General features: G+C 40.9%; 1 protein-coding gene across 1 annotated transcript in view; it reads left to right on the forward strand.

Moving 5' to 3' along the window:
• The window catches only part of smyd3 (SET and MYND domain containing 3), a 116,470-nt gene extending 96,469 nt beyond the window's left edge, over nucleotides 1–20,001 (forward strand). The window contains exons 9-12 of the mRNA XM_049596090.1: nucleotides 6,085–6,172; nucleotides 6,393–6,567; nucleotides 18,237–18,345; nucleotides 18,864–20,001. Coding sequence (XP_049452047.1) covers nucleotides 6,085–6,172; nucleotides 6,393–6,567; nucleotides 18,237–18,345; nucleotides 18,864–18,980 — 489 coding nt within the window. The 3' untranslated portion in view covers nucleotides 18,981–20,001. The remainder of the gene's footprint in view (nucleotides 1–6,084; nucleotides 6,173–6,392; nucleotides 6,568–18,236; nucleotides 18,346–18,863) is intronic.

Consider the following 20,001-nt stretch of genomic DNA (forward strand, 5'->3'; position numbering starts at 1 on the left):
AGGACTCAACAATAAGGATTGCCCGATTGCCCGGGGCAAGTAAAACTCAAGGTCGGGCATGTAAACTAACAACTCACTTGCCCGATCGGGCAAGTTGCTAAAAATAGTAAAAGTTAATAACTAATTGATAAAATAAATGTATTTTAAAACGTGCTCCTTCTGCTCTGATGCAGCGGTCTCTCTGCCTGAAGTCACAGGCACAGCTGTGTAACAGTGTCCTGCCCACAGCCCCCATTGATATTATTTTGCGCGACGGACGCTTCATATAATAACATAACAAAATACTATTTATGGTGTTATGTCATTGTGTCATTTCTGTCTCTACATGGTCATGCATTAACAATTCTCCTCTACTCCCTGTATCGCGCATGACAGAGTTCCGCCACACACACAGGTGAGCACGCTAGAGCGGCTCGGGCCGCATTTTCCTGACCAAACCTGACCCCGAACCCGGTGCAGTTTGTCAGCTGACAAAATTAATGAAATGGACAGTGTGTAAATAACTAACAGACTGCTGTTACGTGGCTCGCACAGCAGCGTAGCACGGCACTCATGCTGAGCTTGTGTTGCGTTAACTTTTATTATATTCAATAAAATTGTATATTCCTAAATCTTGAGACACCTCATATGTAAGCTAGACAGACATTTCACCTGCTCATACTGTGCACACATGTACTGTATGTACTTAGTCCTAAAGAGCCCTTCTGGTGCCAGTAGACACATAGAAACATCCCAGCAGGCTGTGCTTTGCAAGCATACAAAAAAGTTTCACGCATGTGAAAATTATTTTTCATGCGTGTGCTTCACCTCCGCTGCTACAACTCCATCCTAGGGGAAACACTGCTGTGTGCGTTTTGTGCAACAGGTGGATGTGGTAGTCTGCTGGTAGAGTAGAGAGAGAGCTAAGTAGCGTTGAAGTAGAGTAGAGCAGGGCAGAGAGATGGAAGCAAAATATATTAAACCCGGTGTTAATACAGCAGAACTGGAGAGAGGGGTGAAAAATAAATAGAAGTGGGCATGGCTCAAGTAGGGCGCAAAATTATAGACGGAGAACAATTGACAAATGTTTCACTTTAAGCCCTGACACTGTCATTTTTGTGTAGGAATGAAGCTACAATACATGACATATGTTGTTTTAATTAATAAATACAGTGTGAATAAAGATTACATAACATAAAAATAACTGCAGTCTTTGTTATTTGATAGCCGCTTAAATTAAACAATATTTATAGGGCAAGTAAAAACTGACTTCGGGCAAGTAGATCTCTGACCAACTTGCCCGACCGGGCAAGTGAAAAAAAACCTTAGCGTTGAACCCTGATAAGGTAAGATTATTTTTCTAGCCATTAAGCTCTTGAGCAGATATATTTCCTAATTGTTTGTTATTTTTTTACCAGCTCACAATAGATGCCTTTTGTTCTTTCAGCAACGGGCTGTGTTGTTATTGTGCTTACTCTGGCATCTAGCATCTTGAATCTGTCCTGTCAGTCTTCGAGTTTGACTTTTTGAATGACCAATACAGACTGCCGTTGCCTTTTGCTATGGTGAGTTATTTCACCTCAGACAGGCACATAATGTATGTGCAAGTTGGTTGTTAGCTGCAGTCTAGGTGTGCTCAAGTGCAACATTTTAGACACAGGCGACGTGAGGCAATGCAACAGTCGGCCTTCGTTGACATTAGTTCTCTGATGGCGGTTCATTAGTCTGGGCCTTTATGAAGGACTCTGGAAGAACTTTCCAGAGGTAGATGCCTGACGTGGTAAATTTCTGTTAACATCACTTACAACATAATCTCTCAAGGCAGATTCTGCAATTTACATTGTAGAGTTTGAACGATGCTGCGCTTTAGCCAATCACAATTGAGGAGACGGGCCGAGACGTGCAGGTGTCCCCAGGAAATTTGTACCTACAGAAACAGCAAGCTCTGCGTCCATGGCGACCGCTCCACCCAAAACGATGTCTCGTCAATGTGAAAAAAAAAAAAAAAAAATTCCAGCGGATGTCTTAGTTACAACATGATTGAGCTAACTGGAGTAGTTTCATGTCATATCCGACAACAGGAGACTTTTAACAGATGACGTCCTGATGTTAGCTTTGCTGCTGCTGTTAGCTGTTCCTGTCAGCTGCAGCCAGTGATGCTTTCTAGACATCGTGATTTCCCAAAACTGAATAAATACCACACATAGCAACACAAAACTGCTTTGCTAGCTCAATCATGTTGTAACTAAGATATCCGCTGGAAAAAAAAAATTTTCACGGACCGTTTATTGAGTTACTGAGTTGCTACAGACACCGCTACCGGGGCTAACAGCTAACAGTTAGCCCAGCTAATCTATGATAAGCATGTTATTAATTACAAAACGTGCACACAGAAATAGTAATGTTTGTTCAATCATTGTGCTTATAGACTTTACAAACATCGGATTAGTCTAAACGGTGATATAGTGACGTGAAAAATGTGAGATATATAAATATGTATAGATATATATATATATATAGCTAAACTCTGCTGGTTTCGTATTTGTAAACAACACGGTGATTGCTGGGGGCACCGCCGGAAGTGAAGGGGTTGAGCAATCCCTGAAGCACCTGCACTTTCGTTAGTTGAAAAACTACGGGCAGTGCCTCCAGAGGTAAAGGAAGAAAAAAAAGATTTTTTTTTTTTTTTTTTTTTTTTACAGATGGATTTCAAGATTGCTTACAGCATAGATATGAATTTTGTTAATAACCTAGAGAGTGTTTGCAAATGGTGAAATGATAGAGGTGATTCAGTGGAAAAGCTTACTGTGACCAAAAAACGTGCCTTGGATTGCAGTTTGTTGCATTATAAGAAACTAATAAAAATTCAGTAGAGAGTTTTAAATGGCTAAAACTCCCTTCAGTAGTCCGACTAAAGTAGGAGAGACCTCACCTGACCTGAACTGATTGTCATGCATAACTGCCTTAAACTATCATTGTGTCAGTGGTGTTCATGTGCCTTTAAGGTCATTCTCAGGTTACACACACACTCACACTCACACACATGTACATTTGTCTGTCTGAAGTTCTTCTCTAATCCAAACCTAACCCACATTTTTTAATCTTTTAACTTTCCAAAAACTGTTCTTGCTTGAAATGTGTAAAACATGTGGTTTTCACAAGATCAGAAGTTCAAACACAGACAGACATGCTCTCTCACTTTCTCACTCTCTCACTCAAACACACACACACACACACACACACACACACACACACACACACACACTTCTGCTGTGCCACTGTTGGCTGTGTATCTGTGCATGACGCGTTACAGTGTACCCTTTCCTGTCCTCTCCTCCTTTTCCCTCCTTCACCCTCTCTTATCTCCTGCTGTCCTCCTCTTCCTTTCCGTCACTCTGTCACGCTCCACCTCTTCACACACACACACACACACACACACACACACACACACACACACCCCTCTCTCTGTCTCCACACTGAAAAATGAGAAATATTATCTTGTCTTTCAGCTGCAGTTTTCTTTTCCATCCATCTTAATGCGCTCAGTCTTTCTCCTCCAGTGTCTCTCTCTCTCTCTCTCTTACTTTGTATGTTTTCATTTCTCTGTCTCTTCCTCTTTTTTTTCACTGCCATCACTTCTGCCTCCAGCTTTGTTCTCCATATGCTATATGATACACTTTGGTTTTATTCTACCACAATATACCCGCACTCAAAGATTTGTGTGTGTATGTGTGTGTGTCTGTGTGTGCATGTGTGTCTGTGTGTGTGTGTGTGTGTGTGTGTTTAAGATATGGTAAAAGAGAGCACTCAGTTGATTTTCTGGGAAAATTGCATTCATCTTATTCAACCCACCTTTGTTCTGTAACACACACACACACACACTTTGTGTCATTCCAATTCTTTCTCTTTAATCTCCAGATGATGATGGCAGACAGCTGGGTTGTGACCTAGAGTTGTCATGACAACAGATGACTGTTGACATCAAACCCAGGGGATGGTGATTGTTGATGTGGTGCTGTTTTTTTTGTTTTTTTTTTGTGTGTGTGTGTGTGTGTGGTAATAAGTCCATCTGTATTGCCCAACATATACCATCAAAGTAGATTTCAGTGGTTTATTTCGCCCTTACACTGTCCCTGTCTCCTGTCATTTTTCTCCTCCTCTTCATCTTTATTTTTTAACATTTTCCTTGCAAGAGAAGCCCGGTATATATTGTGCCATTTTGGGCTGTCCCAGACAAAAAATGACCATCATGAAAGAAACCTGGCAATATCTTTGGTCGTGGCTCTGAAACTGTGGTCCTACTTCGCACAGTGAGAGAGGTTCAAGGATGGCCATTGTCACTGTCTTGCGATCAAAGACAGCCTTGGATAAAATTCTAAGCCAACCAATAGAAATGTTAAACCCAAACTAACAGACAGATAGCAGCTCACAATGGAAGCAAAATGCCCTAAAAGAAATGTGTGGGGCTCTAGCAAAGAGGAAAACCTTGTGGACTTGAGGCAACAGAAGCCTTGCCTGAATGATGTGTCCTCCAGCTCTTACCATGATTGCATAAGCATGGAAGGAAACAGCGACAGAGTTGCTGCTGCCAGGTGAGCAACTTAGTAGCTAGCAAACAGGCACATTGCAGAATATAATGCCCACAAAACTTGAGGTCGTTTAATAATGTGACCCTCTATGTTGTGCTCCGCATTTGGAGAAGTAACAACCCATGCTGCATCCTTGCATTCTCAGTATGGGAAGCTATTGCATCGTACGTCATAGCCTGTAGTTCAGTAGGCGCTGTCATTGTACAGTCTGCATACATCAAACTTGAGGTCTTACCCAAGTTTATTAGATCCATGTCGCACAGTGTAGCTGCATTGAGCTTATAAGATTGCTAAAACCTCACAGTCTGTAAGAGACTTAAGGCACAATGCATGATGGCAGTTCTATTAAATCACTGCTTAATAAGCACACAACTACAAAGCAACTCCATAAATCTGTTGCATAAATGCACGCCAACACACATGCAGCAGACTGTAACTGCTGTGATATCCATGGCTGACATCAGTTGTTAGTCAGCTGGGATGAGATAAGCAAACTCCACTCCTAATAAAGATGTTCTGTGCCTGAGTAGGTGCTGTAGTATTCATGATCTGTCTTGCTCTCAAGACTGGTCTCCAGACCACTTTTTGAAGGTCTCAGTATCATCCCGGACTCGACTACATTTCCACTCAGCCTCAAACAAAGAGGACTCGGGAGTGTTGAATATAGATGGTTAAGTTCATTTCAGCTCCTTAGTGTTTGTTTGCTCATAGAAAACAAAGGAAAAGCCCCACACATAAAAATTCAACACTGCAATGCCTTCAAGAAATGTCTCATGGCACAGTCATACATACACACATCTAGGTATACAGTATATGATATTAAAAGATGTGAATAAAGATGAATCTTCATGTTTTTGTGAGAATGTGGATCTGTCGGATCAATTTGAGGAGTGCATGTTACACATTATTGTGGGTGTGCCATGCAGTGTGGTATTCGCACTGGTCCGATCTTGGTCTTGACTTGGAGATGGCTTTCACATCAGGGACCTGGGCCTCGATCCAAGTAAACTTGACCCCAAAGTCTTAGATTGATTAATGTGAACACTGTGTATTGTATGCAGGCACGGTATGCCAATCCTAACTTGAGTTCACTTGAAAAGAAACTCTCGAGTATGATTTATGTGTAGTTCATTACAGTATGTATCTAGTGTGAACACCAACTGTAACAAAACATGAACATGAACTGCTATTTAACACAACTACAAGGAGTTTTTATTCACTTATGAAACAGTCTCAGTTAATACCGATGCCTCAATATCAGACGGCAGCACACTCTGTACTTTGGCATGGTACCAATCAATTGTACCTAACATCAACATACCATTGGTCTCAACCCCTTAAAGTCTTGGTCTCGTCTCGGTCTTGATACTCTCCGGTTTTGCTCATGACTTGGTCTCAGTTAAGATGGTCTTGACTACAACACTCCAAGTATGTACATAAGCGTGACTGCATTTTAGACCTTAATGTCACTTGGTCAGTGTGGATGCTCAGGTGGTCCTTCTCCTCTCTTTCCTAGGATGGACTAATGCTGTCAGGGGAAGAATCAACATGGCGCCTGCTAAAGGAGGCTCTAACCAGACTGGAAGGACTGAAAGCAGAGTCCAGTATCCTTTACCTTTAAGATCCACTGCAGCCAGTGGACACTGATCATTGTCATCATACATCATCTACTGTACTATGGAATAATGAATCAATATGTCAAGGCCTCTCCATTGGCAACATTTCATCCTTTAAATAAAGTCATAAATATGAGTGTGCAGCTTTAATTGTCACATCACTTGGGCGCTCAGTATTTATGTTGCTTTTCCTCAAGTGACCCTCCAGATTGGCAAGCGTTGCAAGAGAGCTGTAGTCATCTGTTATCAACTGTTGGGGGTGACGTGCCGGATGAAAATCTCTATAAACTCAGAATGACAGACATGGCTTTAGATGCCTGCATTCACCTGGGACGCTGGGAGGAAGCTCTGACATACGGGGAGAAATCACTTCCAATTTACAGGTGAGTCACTGTGTGTGTGAAGGAAATTTTCACATGGGGAAAATTAAAATTTCTGCGGCGTCCATAGATGGCTTATTTTTTTGTAATCTAAATGTATACTATGCAGGATTTTTCTTTAAAAGCGATGTATAGACTCAAACAGAAGTAACCCCTCTTAATCATCACTTACGACCCACTAGAAGTGTGTGGCAGTGTATTTATCTACAGAGACTCTGCCCTCTGCCTGTGTTTTCTTATTTTCTTCTTATTTTCTCATGGGCATGTACTTTATAAAAAGGTAGTGCAGCAGGCATCCAAGAGACACAACACCAAAAGAACACAAATATAGCGAGGCAAAACACTTATCGAGAGGGAATCTGAGGTTGGATTTACTTTCAGTTTCACTGGCGAGCATTTTCACAAACAGTAACTGACAGCCCTGCAAAGTACATCTTTAAAAGTGAAAAACATCTGCCTTTAAATCTGGATAACCACTCGGATTGAGTGGCTCTTCCTTGCTGATTCCAGTAGGGACAGCAGTGTGAAGAAAAGGACAAGAGTAACTCATCCAGAGTGCATCTGAAGTGCAGCTTCTTTAGTTAAGGCAGACTTGCACCACTGTCTTTACCAATGTGGATTAATACTTCAAAGTTATTTCCTCAAAGATTTGGGCTGCTACTCAGTCCTGATGCCTCCATAGTCGTCACAAAGCTTCCAGACCGCATTTTATGTTATTTTAGACTCCATGGTTTTTAACACTGAAAGCGAGGGGGAGATTCTCAGGTAGATTACCTGCAGAGATCCAGGAGGTGCTCCGCAAGGTTAATGGGAAAACTTAGTATATCGTACTGATCTGTTGAGATAATGCTTGCACAATGCTTTTTGTTGAGTTCAAACTGGAGAGTGAGTTCTGAAAGCAGTGGCTGAGTGTTAAAAGATTCAACAGTGAGGAGATTTCACAATGCAGAGGATTTGACTCTGACTTGATGAAGGAGATGAAGATTTCCTTCTGTTACATCTGTGGAGGGAAAATAATGCTCAGCAGCGCTGGTTTAGAAATACAGGATTATCATGTTTTGTGGACAGGCATCAGAGACGTGTGTTTATATGGCTTGTTTATGGAATCCTGTTGTAAATCTTGGTCAAAATGTGCAAAATATCTGTAGGCAATCTTTAAATTGAGCTTTAATCTTTGGCCAGCTGCAATAAATGTCTTCAAACCTCCAGATGCAGTGATATGTCTGGGCAAGCCATGACCATTTGGTTTGCCTAAATTAGAGGAAGTTAGGATCTAAAACATTTGTGTTTGAAAGTACAAGATTTGATTATGATGTGGCGAGAACAGAAAAGAGAGTAGAGGGGAATAATTCAAAATTCAAAGAGAAGTGTAAAGTGGTGACATTACACTGAGAGCAGATGTGTAAACAGCGAAAAGACGAACAGTTGAGTATGTCATTTGCAGCAAACAAAGAAGTACAAAGCAAAAGAGGACAAGAGAATGCACGGACACAGGAGTAGATGAAAAGAAGACCACAAGAGTGCTTGTAATGAGACTAATATAATAGCTTAAATGTCTTGTCCTAATAAAGAGGGGAATTACTGAAAATATATTAATCTAAGATCTAAAAAAATCTCAAGTTACAGTATAGTTTGAGCTACACATCAGATTACAGTAAATTGCATCAACAGTTTTAATTGTCTTCTGGATGAGGTCCTCTGGCCCTCACACATCCTCACCCCCTTTTCTCTGCAGTGTTGTTCTCTCCATCTCTCAAAGTCAACATTACTCCCGCCAACTTTTGTGTGTGTGTGTGTGTGTGTGTGTGTGTGTGTGTGTGTGTGTGTGTGTGTGTGTAAGACTAATTGATCTTGTGTGAAGGGCATAGCTACACTGGCTCTCTCAGTCTCTCACACACACACTTAGAGTGAACAACATATCCGCTGGAGAGAAAACAGTAACACAGCCTATCAATAAATAACCAGACGTGGAGGAGCAGAAAGAGAGAGATGGTGATGAGGAGGAGGGGATGGAGAGATTGGTGTCCGCTGGAAAGAAGAAACTGAGAAAAATGTGTCTCGAGGACGCAGAGGTGAAGCCAGAGTGAGAGATGGTTGTGGGGGTTTTAAGGAGAGAGCAGGGAGAGGAGTTAGGTGAGGATGGGCGTGATAACGGGGATACGAGCAGGTGATGAATGACGAGTGAGGCAGGAGCGCGGGGAAGTAAGATGAGAGTGACAGAATCACAAGGGAGAGAGAAAGAAAGAGGAGAAATTGGGGTATAAAAGAGGAAAGTGGACAAGAAGAGGAATAGAGGAATGCACTGAGCATTTGTTCGGTGAGGAGGGGAGACAGCGATGAAAGAAAAAGCATGAAAGAGAAGGAGAGAAAGGCATTCAGGAGAAAATAGTGAGAGAGAGTAGGAGGAAGATCCTCCATATTCATCTCCTATCTTCCTCTGGGCTCTTCAGATGGCAGAGAAGAAAGATAGCTGCAGGAGTTCTCTATCTCTCTCTTTCTCCTATCCTACCCCTCATTCTGTATTCCTTTCTTCTTTCACTCTCTGCAGGTCTTTTTTCGGTTTCTCTATGCTGTTTGTCATGTATAGAGAGGGTTTCCCTGTGCCTCTGTGCGAATAATGCACACCTGCTGCAGGCTTATTGAATGTCTCCGTGCTGCACACACACACATACACATTCACGAACATTCAAGAGGTATGTTCTGTAAAGTCTTGCACATATAAAGTATGTAACAGACATTTTGATTTTTCTTGCCTCTCTGGACACATGTTGTTTCTTTTCTTCCTTTATTTCCGTGGGTAACTGTCCAACAATAGAGGATGTTACATCCCATTGAGGTTTGCATGGCAGCACTAATAGAGAGTAACCGCTACAACATGTCAGCGATGTACAACTTCTATTCATTTATGTTTTTGGTTAGTCCCTCAGAATTAATAAGCCAGAGCTCCTCTCTCTAGATGCACTGATTTGCATCTATTCAGCACTTTCATAGAGAGAAATCTGTTGCATAAGATTTCTGCATTCACTGTGGCCTCGGAGGGGTGGTGAAGTGCACCCACGCTGTCAGCCCTGATCAGTCTGGATCCGTTGGTGGTGGCATATGAAATAAGTCTTTTTAAAAAAGTGCTGTTTTCATTCTGAAGACAAAAGTATTTCAGACAAAATATTGACTGAAGTGGCAGACAAGTAGTTGGGGAAAAGAAAGTGTATGAAGTTTACCAACATGTTACAAAATAACTCACATACTGCTTTGAAAACCACAAATTCATGAACAATGTAAGTGTACACAATGACAGATTTTTCCTTAAGTGGAATTCAGGGTCTTTTTAGCAGAACAACCCCGATGTGTTACCTGCTTATCTTTGCGGGTATTTATGAAGGACTGTGAGATGATTAACAGCTTAGGAAAGAATTTGAAGAAATATATTTCGCCTGAAGAAAATTCCTTTCCTTCATATTTTTTCTTGTGAAATACTGGATAGATTTACTTTGGGTCCAGTGTGTAGGATTTAGTGGCATCTAGCCTTGAAGTTGCAGAACTGAAACTTGTGTGCCAAGCATGTACCAGACCTACAGTGGCCAACGTGAAAATGCAGTGACCCTATAGAGCTGCAGCTGATGTGACCGTTCTTGGCTGCTGTAGAAATACAATACACGGACTCTGTGAAGGAGGATCCGCTCCATATGTAGATAGAGATGGCTCTTTCTAAGGTAACAAAATACACTGGACTTGTTATTATCAGGTGATTGTAAGCTAATAAAAACATAGTTATGAATAGTGCCACCGCTAAGGGCACCAAAGCACGCATTGTGCATACGGCACCAGTGTCAGAGGGGGGACCCAAAACAGCCCAATATGATGATCATCAATTAAAATTACATGTAATGCATTAACTCTCCCAGTTAAGGCCCTCACAGACACAACATGGTTTGAGCAGCATTGTAGATGGTTTCAGTGAACACAGCACAAGCTCGCCAAGCACTGCACTTGCACTTGCGCTCCTACTTACAGGTCAGTATCGGAGTTATTGATACGGTCAGCTGCCTCTGCTGGGCCAAGTTTTCTTAAACCTAAGCTCATTAAATCATACCTATGTTTAACAATGGGAGAGAAACATCTGGTGGTCTTTCTGTCCTACCCAAATGACCAGCAGCAGCCCTGGTTATGAATTTGTTTCTTTCATTTCTGCCAATAGATGCCCCTAAATTCTACATAATGGTCCTTTAACTATTAGAGTAAAACACTGTAGTTATAAGTCAATATAGCTGAAACATCTTAGAGTGATCTTGTAGTGATCACCCACTTGTATGGACAAAAAAGCTTTAGACAGAATCATTCCTTTGGAAATGCTGTTTAAATAATATGCTTAATGAAATCAAGTAGTCTGCTTACACTCTTCGTTTGGGAGCCTTTCATCCAAGACAACATATTGAAAAAATTTAAAACTACTGTTTTGTGTTTTTTCTCTAACCTTACTCGCATCATGATAGTTTGCCTCGCAGTAACCCATCTGTTTCCAGCTGGCTCCTTGAGGCTGGTGCTGCGTGCACAGTGAAATCATGGTGAAAAGGAGGTAATTTTCTCTCAATGAAAAACATAGTCTCCTTGAAGATTATGACAAAGTGCCAAAAACGAGCCAACGAGATGCAGCAGCAAAACTTGGTGCTCCTCGGGCTACCTTGTGGTGTCTATTCATACAACAAGAAACAGTGATGGAGACAGAAATTGAACATGCAGGGGTAAACCTCCTCTAGTTGAAGGTGCCCAGTCCTCAAATGGATTGATGATGCCCTGTCACGTAATGACTGTTTGGAACAGCTGTACTGTATTTTGAAACCATCAGTAAAATTCAGTGAGTACTAAAGCTGTTGGTTTCATAACATGATATACATGTAATAAATACATGAATACTAATTCATGCAAGCTTACATGAGCGTTTGAAGGCCACTGTTGTGGATTACTATGGTGAGGTCTCAGCAGAAAGGAGGTGAATTTTTCTGGAGTAAAGGGTCAGCTAAATCGTTAAACTGTGATTTAAACCTCATGTAAATGTTCTTTGTTTCAGTAGCAGATGCATGGCAGTGCTAAGTTTGCTAAACTGTGGAAATATAGGACTGAAATTACTGTTGCGTTGGACAGTAAACAAAATACAATTAAGGGAAATACTCACAGCTAATCTTTCCTCCATGTTTTCACTTTTCGTCTTCGGTTTTCTACTTAGTAAGATAATCCATGTTTCCCTCTCACCAACAGCAGGCTGTGGATCTTTTTGTTCCCAACAAGAGCCTCATTAGTTCCACTGCATTTGCCTGGAAATGCTACACTTTTACACAACTATTAATTTCTCCTTCTTGCCCCTTCTCTTACTCATAGCCAAGAGCTATGGCTTTCTAACTAGCTGCATACGGCAAGACCATATTTCTCTTCAATTTACTCTCCCAGGGGAATATGAAGGAGGGGAGAATTCGGGAGACAGTTAATGAAATTATTTTAATTGCTGTGTGGTTCTATGCAAAGAGAAAATATAATTGGAGTTTGGTGTTGATGTGTGTGTGTTTGCCTGTCATTGCAGCTGGAATCAGTGGCTTTGTAATTAAATCAATGTTGTAACTTGCTGTTAGTCATGGAGGACTAATGTTGTTGGTTTAATCTTTGAACATCCTTTTTAATGATTCGATTCTAACCACAGGATCGAGGACCACCTCTGTAATTAGTAGGCATGTCAGTTAGTAGTTTAGTTAGGCTTGAGGATATGAACAAATAGGCTGTTAGCGCTGTGAGAGAAAATGCTGCTAGAACATATCAGAGAAGCTTTTGGGCCCGATTTAAATAATCTATAGTGCATGGTCTAAAGTGCACGGCACAAGTGTGTTTAGGGTGTGTCTAACTCCACTTAGCTGGTTAAACAGTGCATAATCTCAGCACATAGTAAGGAGCATGGGGCAAACAGGTTGCATTTAGTCCCTCAAGTAATTATAGGTGTGTTTTGGGCATAACATGAATTCAACCAATCAGAGCTGCATCCCTTTAAAAGCCAGGTGCGACTGAACGAGGCACACTGATATTTATACGGTGGATTGAGCAAATTGAAGAAGCAAACAGTATATAGTGAGAGTAGTAATGTTACTGCAGCAAATATAGTGGGACGTTTAAGCAGAAATAGTGAAAAAACAACGATAATTACAAACTTGACAGAGGAAAACTTTTAGCTTTTGAAGTAATCAATGAAGTTACACTGCTCTATATGTATTAATGTGCAGAGCAGAGTGGGGAGTCTGCTGCAGAGCAACGGGAGCTCTGCTTTGCTATATTCATATTTTAAAGAATGTAGTTACACTTTTCCTCATCAATGATGTATTATTTCACCCACCCACAACCCATCCGTACATCCATATGTGTATAACAAGTAGGTGCATCTTACTATCTGAATAATGCGCCCTTTACATAGCAGGAAAATACTGCGCCATTCTGATTTCAGGCCAGGTTTTTATTGGTCAGTGGTGCAGTTGCTTTCTTTCTTTCAGTTGAAGTACATTTGCTGTGAGACAATGTGGGCACTGGCCATGAAAATCACAACTGCGTCGATCTGAAACTAGCAATGACAGTTGCACTGTGCTGTGTGCCGCTTTACACTGGGTGTAAGATGAGGTCCATAGAGTTTTAAATTACTCTGGCTGTGACCACTACGAGTTAATCAACTTTGATTACATTCGTGTCAGAAAGCAGATTTTCCTTTTAAATCAAAGAGTGAAAAACTTTTGCTGTCAGAAAGTTGCTGTTTTCAGTCCATGAAGAAATAATTAAGATGAATGTTCTCCTAATAACAGATGCAGTGCAGCTTCCAGGAGAATATTGAGCCCGCTTGTGTTGTGCTTGTTGTTTACTCTGGAAAGAAGTGAAATCTGGCAAATATGCCAGGTTACAGAGGGTGAAGTGGATTTAAATTGACCTTATCTTTGTGTGCATGCATGCTCATACATTAATGCCGCCGTGCATTTGTGTATTCATGTGTCTGTGTTTACTTTCAGATCTGTGTGTTTGTGTGAGTGAGTGCCAGAGAGTGAGAATGAGCCTCAGACAAGACATCTAAATTTCTTGTCAGTGAGCGTTTAAATGCCGCCTTATATAAGATTTCTTTTCTTTTTTCTTTTTTTTCTTTCTTTTTTTTTAAAAAATGGTCTGTGTGTGCAATCAAGAGAAAACAGAAAGAGTGAACAGAGGGAGGACTTAGGGCAGCAGAGGTAGAGTGGAGGGGAGGAATGAATGGAGTGCAGCAGGGGAAAGAAGGAAGCAACCGACCAACCGACGTCACCACCTTTAATCCCTGCAGCTAGCGGGGCACAAAGCACAAATATAAACAGGTAGGAGCAGAGCATAAGAGATGTGAAATAGGAAAAGGAAGGAGAGATTAGAGGAGAGGGATGAAGGGGAAAAGAGGATAAATGGCATCGTAGTCAGGTAAATGATTGTTTTGAGAACTCCAGTGTTTACCAACAACAAAGCTGCTTCCCAAAAGTCCCTGGTGTGTATTTAACTTTGAAGGACTAGGAATGTCCCGGCGCTTTGTGTGTGAACTGTCTCTTAACAGCCTGTTTGTTTTTACATTAATGTGGGTTCAGCTATATGTTAAGAAAACAGGTCATTAAGCATCAGTGTACCATTAAGCATAAATGTTAAGCCATTTCCATGTATGTGTGCATACAAATGGATCTGTGTGTTTATGTGTGTCCCTGTGAGTGTTGTGGGAGTCTCTTGGTGTCAGAATCATTGATCTGATCATAACTCTGGCTCTGTCACTATGGATACGCATCACTGATCAAAAGCAACACTCGCTCTTCCTGTATCTTTTTCTGTCTCTGTAAGATTAGCTTCAGGGGGAATCAGGGCACCGCGAGGACAGCGCGCATCTGTTTGTTTTGTGGATAATAAAATTTATATCTTTAAAATATATTTTCCTTCCTTTGAAATATCTTTTTATGTGCTTCTCTTACTGTCTGATTGTTAAAGTAGTGAAACTGGAATGGGAAGGAATGAATTGATAGAGCTAGGATGCCAAATAATGAATATAGACTGTCTAATTTAAGAGCATAAACATTCTAAATGGGTACAAGTATATTAGTTTCCTTGCATGTGACGTCATCAACCCGGTCTCACTCCAGAGTCGTCGAAAACTGCCACTTGGTCAGTGACTTCAGCCGTCAGACACCGATGAAAAAAGCTGTCTTCTTACATCAGCATGATACACGGCCAGTTGCCGTTATAGTTTAACAATGCCCAGCAGCATCAGGAGGAAACATGGCAGGACAACAACAAAAATAAAGGCAGCGGAAGTCCGAGTAGGGAGGGCAGGAGGGGTATAAAAACCACTGACTTCTGCTTCCAGTAAGATTGTAAAGCCATACCCTGCTCTTTTTTCCTAAACCCAACCATGTGCTGTTGTTGCCTAAACCCAACCACAAGCAAGTGTTGGCAAAATGTGACCACGCGTGTTAGTTGTTGAAGGGAGAAAAATGTCACTTTGAGGTGTTGTCCAGGCGTAGTGCATTCATTTTGAAAGAGACCATATGTAAACGGTACATTTCCTGTGAAAACAGAAGCGTATTTTGGAAACCGACAACAACACATAACAGGCAGATGTTGACACAGCATCCCAGAAAGTCAACGACCAGCACACCCAGGGTACCTTTCACGTCATATGCAGAGGTGGAAAGTAGGCCTACATGACCAAATTTCGATATGTGACGAGGTTGAAGTGAGAATGTGTTGACATGGGAGATGTTTAAAAAAACACACTGAGAAACAGCAGCAAATGGGTATCAAAAACCGATGTCTTCATTTTGGAGGAGCAGAGTCGACTAATTTCAAACATAAATGTTAAAGCATTGTATTAAACAGGCCTTGAGTTGAATGCAGTTACAATGTCATGTGACAACTTCTCCATGTTTTTAGCCACAACCCAGATTGTTTACTACATTTCGCCAGACCTCTGGGAACAGTTGACCTACTACGTAGAAAATAGTAGCTAAAGTTAGCTAACATTAGCTAGTAATATTAGCCTGACCATGGTGCATCCATGTACATAGTTGAAATACAAAAGACAGTTATACTCAAGCACATTTACTCACCCGGCCAAAACCAAAAAAGCTGTCACTTCAGCCGTGGACCCAACTGCACACAGAATAGTTTTAGTCCAGTAGACTCTTGTACGCTTTTATCGACTTGCAATGTAAGGTTAGTAACTTCAGGAGGTCTGGGAGACAAGGTAATTTGTAACAACGATTGTGTCCACTCTGGGCAAAACGGTGTAGTTAATGGAAAAACCACTTTTCTTCATTTTGTATGGATCACATCCAACATGAGTTTCAATTTTCTGACGATACCTGACAACCTGCAGGTGCATCCAACCTTTTCATATTGTCACTAACCTCTATATCTAATTCACGCAGTATATACATTTATCACTCCCTGCCCTTCATCTGAATTTTGTGCGTCATCGCAGTCCCATGATTGCAAACGAGCTATTTCCTGTTGGAATATTGGTTAATGCAGTAGCTGACAGGAGGTAAACAGGGACCAAAGCTGTTGCCCTAGGAACAGAGTAGCAATTAAACTGTCTTTAAAGTGGAAAGTTGGACAACAAAAATAGAGATTTGCACAATCCACATATGCACATACTAATTGAATTTCTGTGTTTGTTTTTTTTTGCTGTTGTTAAGACCAGTCCTTGCTTACACATCCACTTGTACACATGTCACACATGCATCCAGACACTGACTGGCAAGCAAATTTTATTAGTCTTGTTCATTTAATCATCTGTCTTGTTGTCTGTTGTCCATGCTGTGCATGTGAGTGGACTGCCTCAGGCTTCACAAGTGACTCGAGCGCATACTGGCAAATTAAAGCGAGTGGTTAAGTGCATGTTTTTCAGTTTTGCCACCTCTAGTGTACATGATGAAGAAAACTTGTACTCTCTGTAGTCTTCATTTTGATGAATTATTAAATTAAGTCGATGAGCCTCAGTTGTTGTTGCTTTAATACAAAACACTTGAAGTAACAGAGCAGTGATTCAGCCTCATACAGCGAATCTCACACATCATACAGATGCAAGTGTAATCAGGCTGTCTTGGAGCTTTCAAAACAGTCGTCCTGTAGCCCTCTGTCCGGTCTGTTTGCTATCTACAAGGTTTCCCTCTTGAACTAAACTTAAAAAATCCCAAAGCATCTCCACATGCCTGCATGAAGACAGTGAAGGACTCTGACAACATATTCACACTGGACGTGGAAATGTCTTGATTTGTCAATTGTTGCACAAGCAGTCTGGCGCAGTTGCTTGGCCGTTTCTCCGTGCTGGCCAGGAAGTGATTCTGCTTCTCTGCTCTTTTCTAACCACACATAGAGCTCTATCTCTGTCTGCTTGTGTGTGTCTCCTCAACTCTCTTGTTCTCTTTTAAGACACAACTGACAAATATGTGGAATAAGTAAGCATGGGATGCATATTTCATAAATTATAAGAATCAGATCATTTATATCATAAATCAGATATTCAGAAAAAATAGACCAGATGCAGAAATTATTGCTGCAGATAGCGGGCCAGCTGCAGAGCTTGGAGCCAGTGCACATCAGATGTGAACAGCCCAACTGGTTAACATGGGTGCTGAAAGGAAGCGGGCAACGCTCCAGGGAAAACAAGGGCGCTACATGGCGCTGCCGCGTCCAGCATGAACCCATCCTGAGGCCTTATAAAACACTCCATTACCATGGATGACTTATACACCTTCATACATAGTTATTTTTATTCATGATGACATTCACATGCTTTTATATTTAATAATTTTCCTACAACGCTACACTTAAACATTTACATTGGAAAAGTGGACTTGATGGAACTTCATCATATAATGCATGCCTTGCTTTGACTGGCTTTTTATGGCCACCTAGACACAGTAAAAAATCTCAACGTGTTCATGTCATGTGAAGTTCAAGGACAGTGCCTGTGGTGGTTTTCGTTTTAAAAAAAAACCGAATGGGACCAGAGAGTGTGATCCAATTATGGGGGCATCGCTCAGCTCAGCTTCCTGGGAGAGCTTATGCCAAGATGCGAGACAGGAGATTGAGGACGATTGTTGAATGTCAGATTCCTCTGATAAGATTCAGTGGTGTGGCATCCATCCTGGTCATGCACCGTGGCTGTTTACTCATGTGAGGATACTAGAGGGATGATGGGAGTTTGGCCATCCAGCCTACATGTTTTGTTTTTATTTTATCGTGTCCCCCTTAGTGTCTTGTGGGGGATACTATGGGAGTATGGGGTGACAGGACTGTTGATAGAAACTATCCAGCAGCGTATGACCAGAGGCAGAGCTGTTTTTGCATTTTTGCTGTAAATCACAGTAAATGTTCCAACTGGAAGATGGGGCTGGAGGAAAGGAAGTCTTAGCCTGCTGATACCCCATAACCTGGGCCTGGATAAGTGGGAGAAAATAAATAGATTGATGTACAAATTATGCATTACAGCCGCTACACTGTGCAAGTTATGAGGACACTGACGTAATACAGTTTATGATTTCTAAGTCTTTGATTTTACAAATATTTCTAAACCAGATAGAGTATTAACAGCATAACAAGCCTACCCCTAAGTCATGTCTCTTCATCTTTCTCTTTCCTTTTTAAAGGCAATACTACCCTGATCCCCATCCAGTCCATGGGGTCCAGCTGATAAGAGTCGGAAAGTTGCAACATTACCTGGAACGTATTGAGGACGCTTTGGACACATTCAAACAGGTGTGAGCAGTGAATTATGTTTTACCCACCAAGTTAAAGGAATAGTTTTTGAAGTGGGGTTGTATGAGGTACTTACCCATAGTCATTGTATTACCAACAAGGCAGTCAGTAGTATGCTCCAAGTCTGGAGAAGCAGACAGGATATGAGCCGCGCCTTGGTGAACTGTAAGTTTTTACTGACTTCCATCCCACTGTTTTTGATATAGACCCTCATATGGGAGTCCAGTGCTGTAGCCATTTGTCTTTTTGTCTCTGTTGTGTTTCCTTATTCTGTGTGTTGCTTCAGTGAACAATATTTCTTTTAGTCCCTTGAGGTGAAGTCACTGCACTGAATAGAGTGAGTAATTTCTTTTGTACAATGTTAAGTTGATAAAGTACAAACAGTACAAAGTCTGAGCGTAGAATTTATGGTGGGTGGGGGGTTGTGTTAGTGTTTTTTTTTTTTTTCCTGTTACATTTATTAACTAGCTAGCAAAATTATACATCATCCTTAAGCATTTTCATTTCTTCTTTCCCAGGCTTATCAGATCATGAAGGTCACCCATGGTGATGATCACCCCATGACCACTGATCTGTTGATGAAGATGGAGGAATGTCACACTGAGATGGGTCAACAGTCATTTAGACGTCACTGAGACAAAGCCACAAGAGACAACTGCTACTGGACTCTTTTATATGTGTCTTAAAGGACTCATTTCTTAAAATTTAAATGTTGTTTATTTTCTTTCATACTTAATTAGGAATTTTCTTTAAAAAAAAAAGCTTTGAACTTGATTCCTCATTTTGTAAAAACTGAATGAAATAAGTTAAGGTTTGTGTTACCCACTTTAAAAAGTCGAATGTGTACGGCCATGCATGGCATCTGTTAGGCTGCATTCAGGCACATTGGTGCATTGAGCTATAGATTACCTTGCTAATATTTGGTGATTAGCACTGAACACACACCGTACCGCTGCGGCTCATGGGAATGTCATTAGTTTTGCAGTTTTTTTCTCATAAACCAAATTATTAAACAAATATATATATATATATATATACATATATAAATAAATGTCACCAAAGTCACCTGGGCACCATGAAAGGTTTACAACTGTGCATCCAAGAGTTGTTAAGATATTTCAGTGTGGAACAAAGTGATGACACATGTTAAGGTGTTTTATAACCATACTGAGCCCAAAATATTTTATATTGTGACATTACATATTACAAAATATTACAATCCTGACACTCCTGACACCTGACAGTATCTACTATGGGAGGCAACTGGCATTCTGATGTTTATCACTGTTGAATCAATACACCAGTGTTGTTTCAATGTTGTTTCATAAACCCTAAACATTGTTTGAAAATTATTTCAATGTTGAACTTTGACACAGTTCTTTCTGAAATTTCAATGTTGATTTATGAGAATTTTGTCAACCTTTTTACAACCATCAGAATTAAATGTTGTTTTGATGTTCAAACAACAAATTTCAACCACATTTCAGTGTTGAAGGTCGGTCGTGTGCCAGTAGGGGTTTGATATTTATGTTTCTAAAAGGTTTTACTTATCTGAAAGTTTTTGCTCTCTCAGCACTGGAGTAGCCGACATATTAGAAACTCCAAATCTTTCATCTCTCCTGGATTAGCTGACAGAGAACCATTCCCTGTTTACAG

This window comes from Epinephelus fuscoguttatus, linkage group LG2 (genome assembly GCF_011397635.1).
Source record: "Epinephelus fuscoguttatus linkage group LG2, E.fuscoguttatus.final_Chr_v1".
Taxonomy (NCBI): Eukaryota; Metazoa; Chordata; class Actinopteri; order Perciformes; family Serranidae; genus Epinephelus; species Epinephelus fuscoguttatus.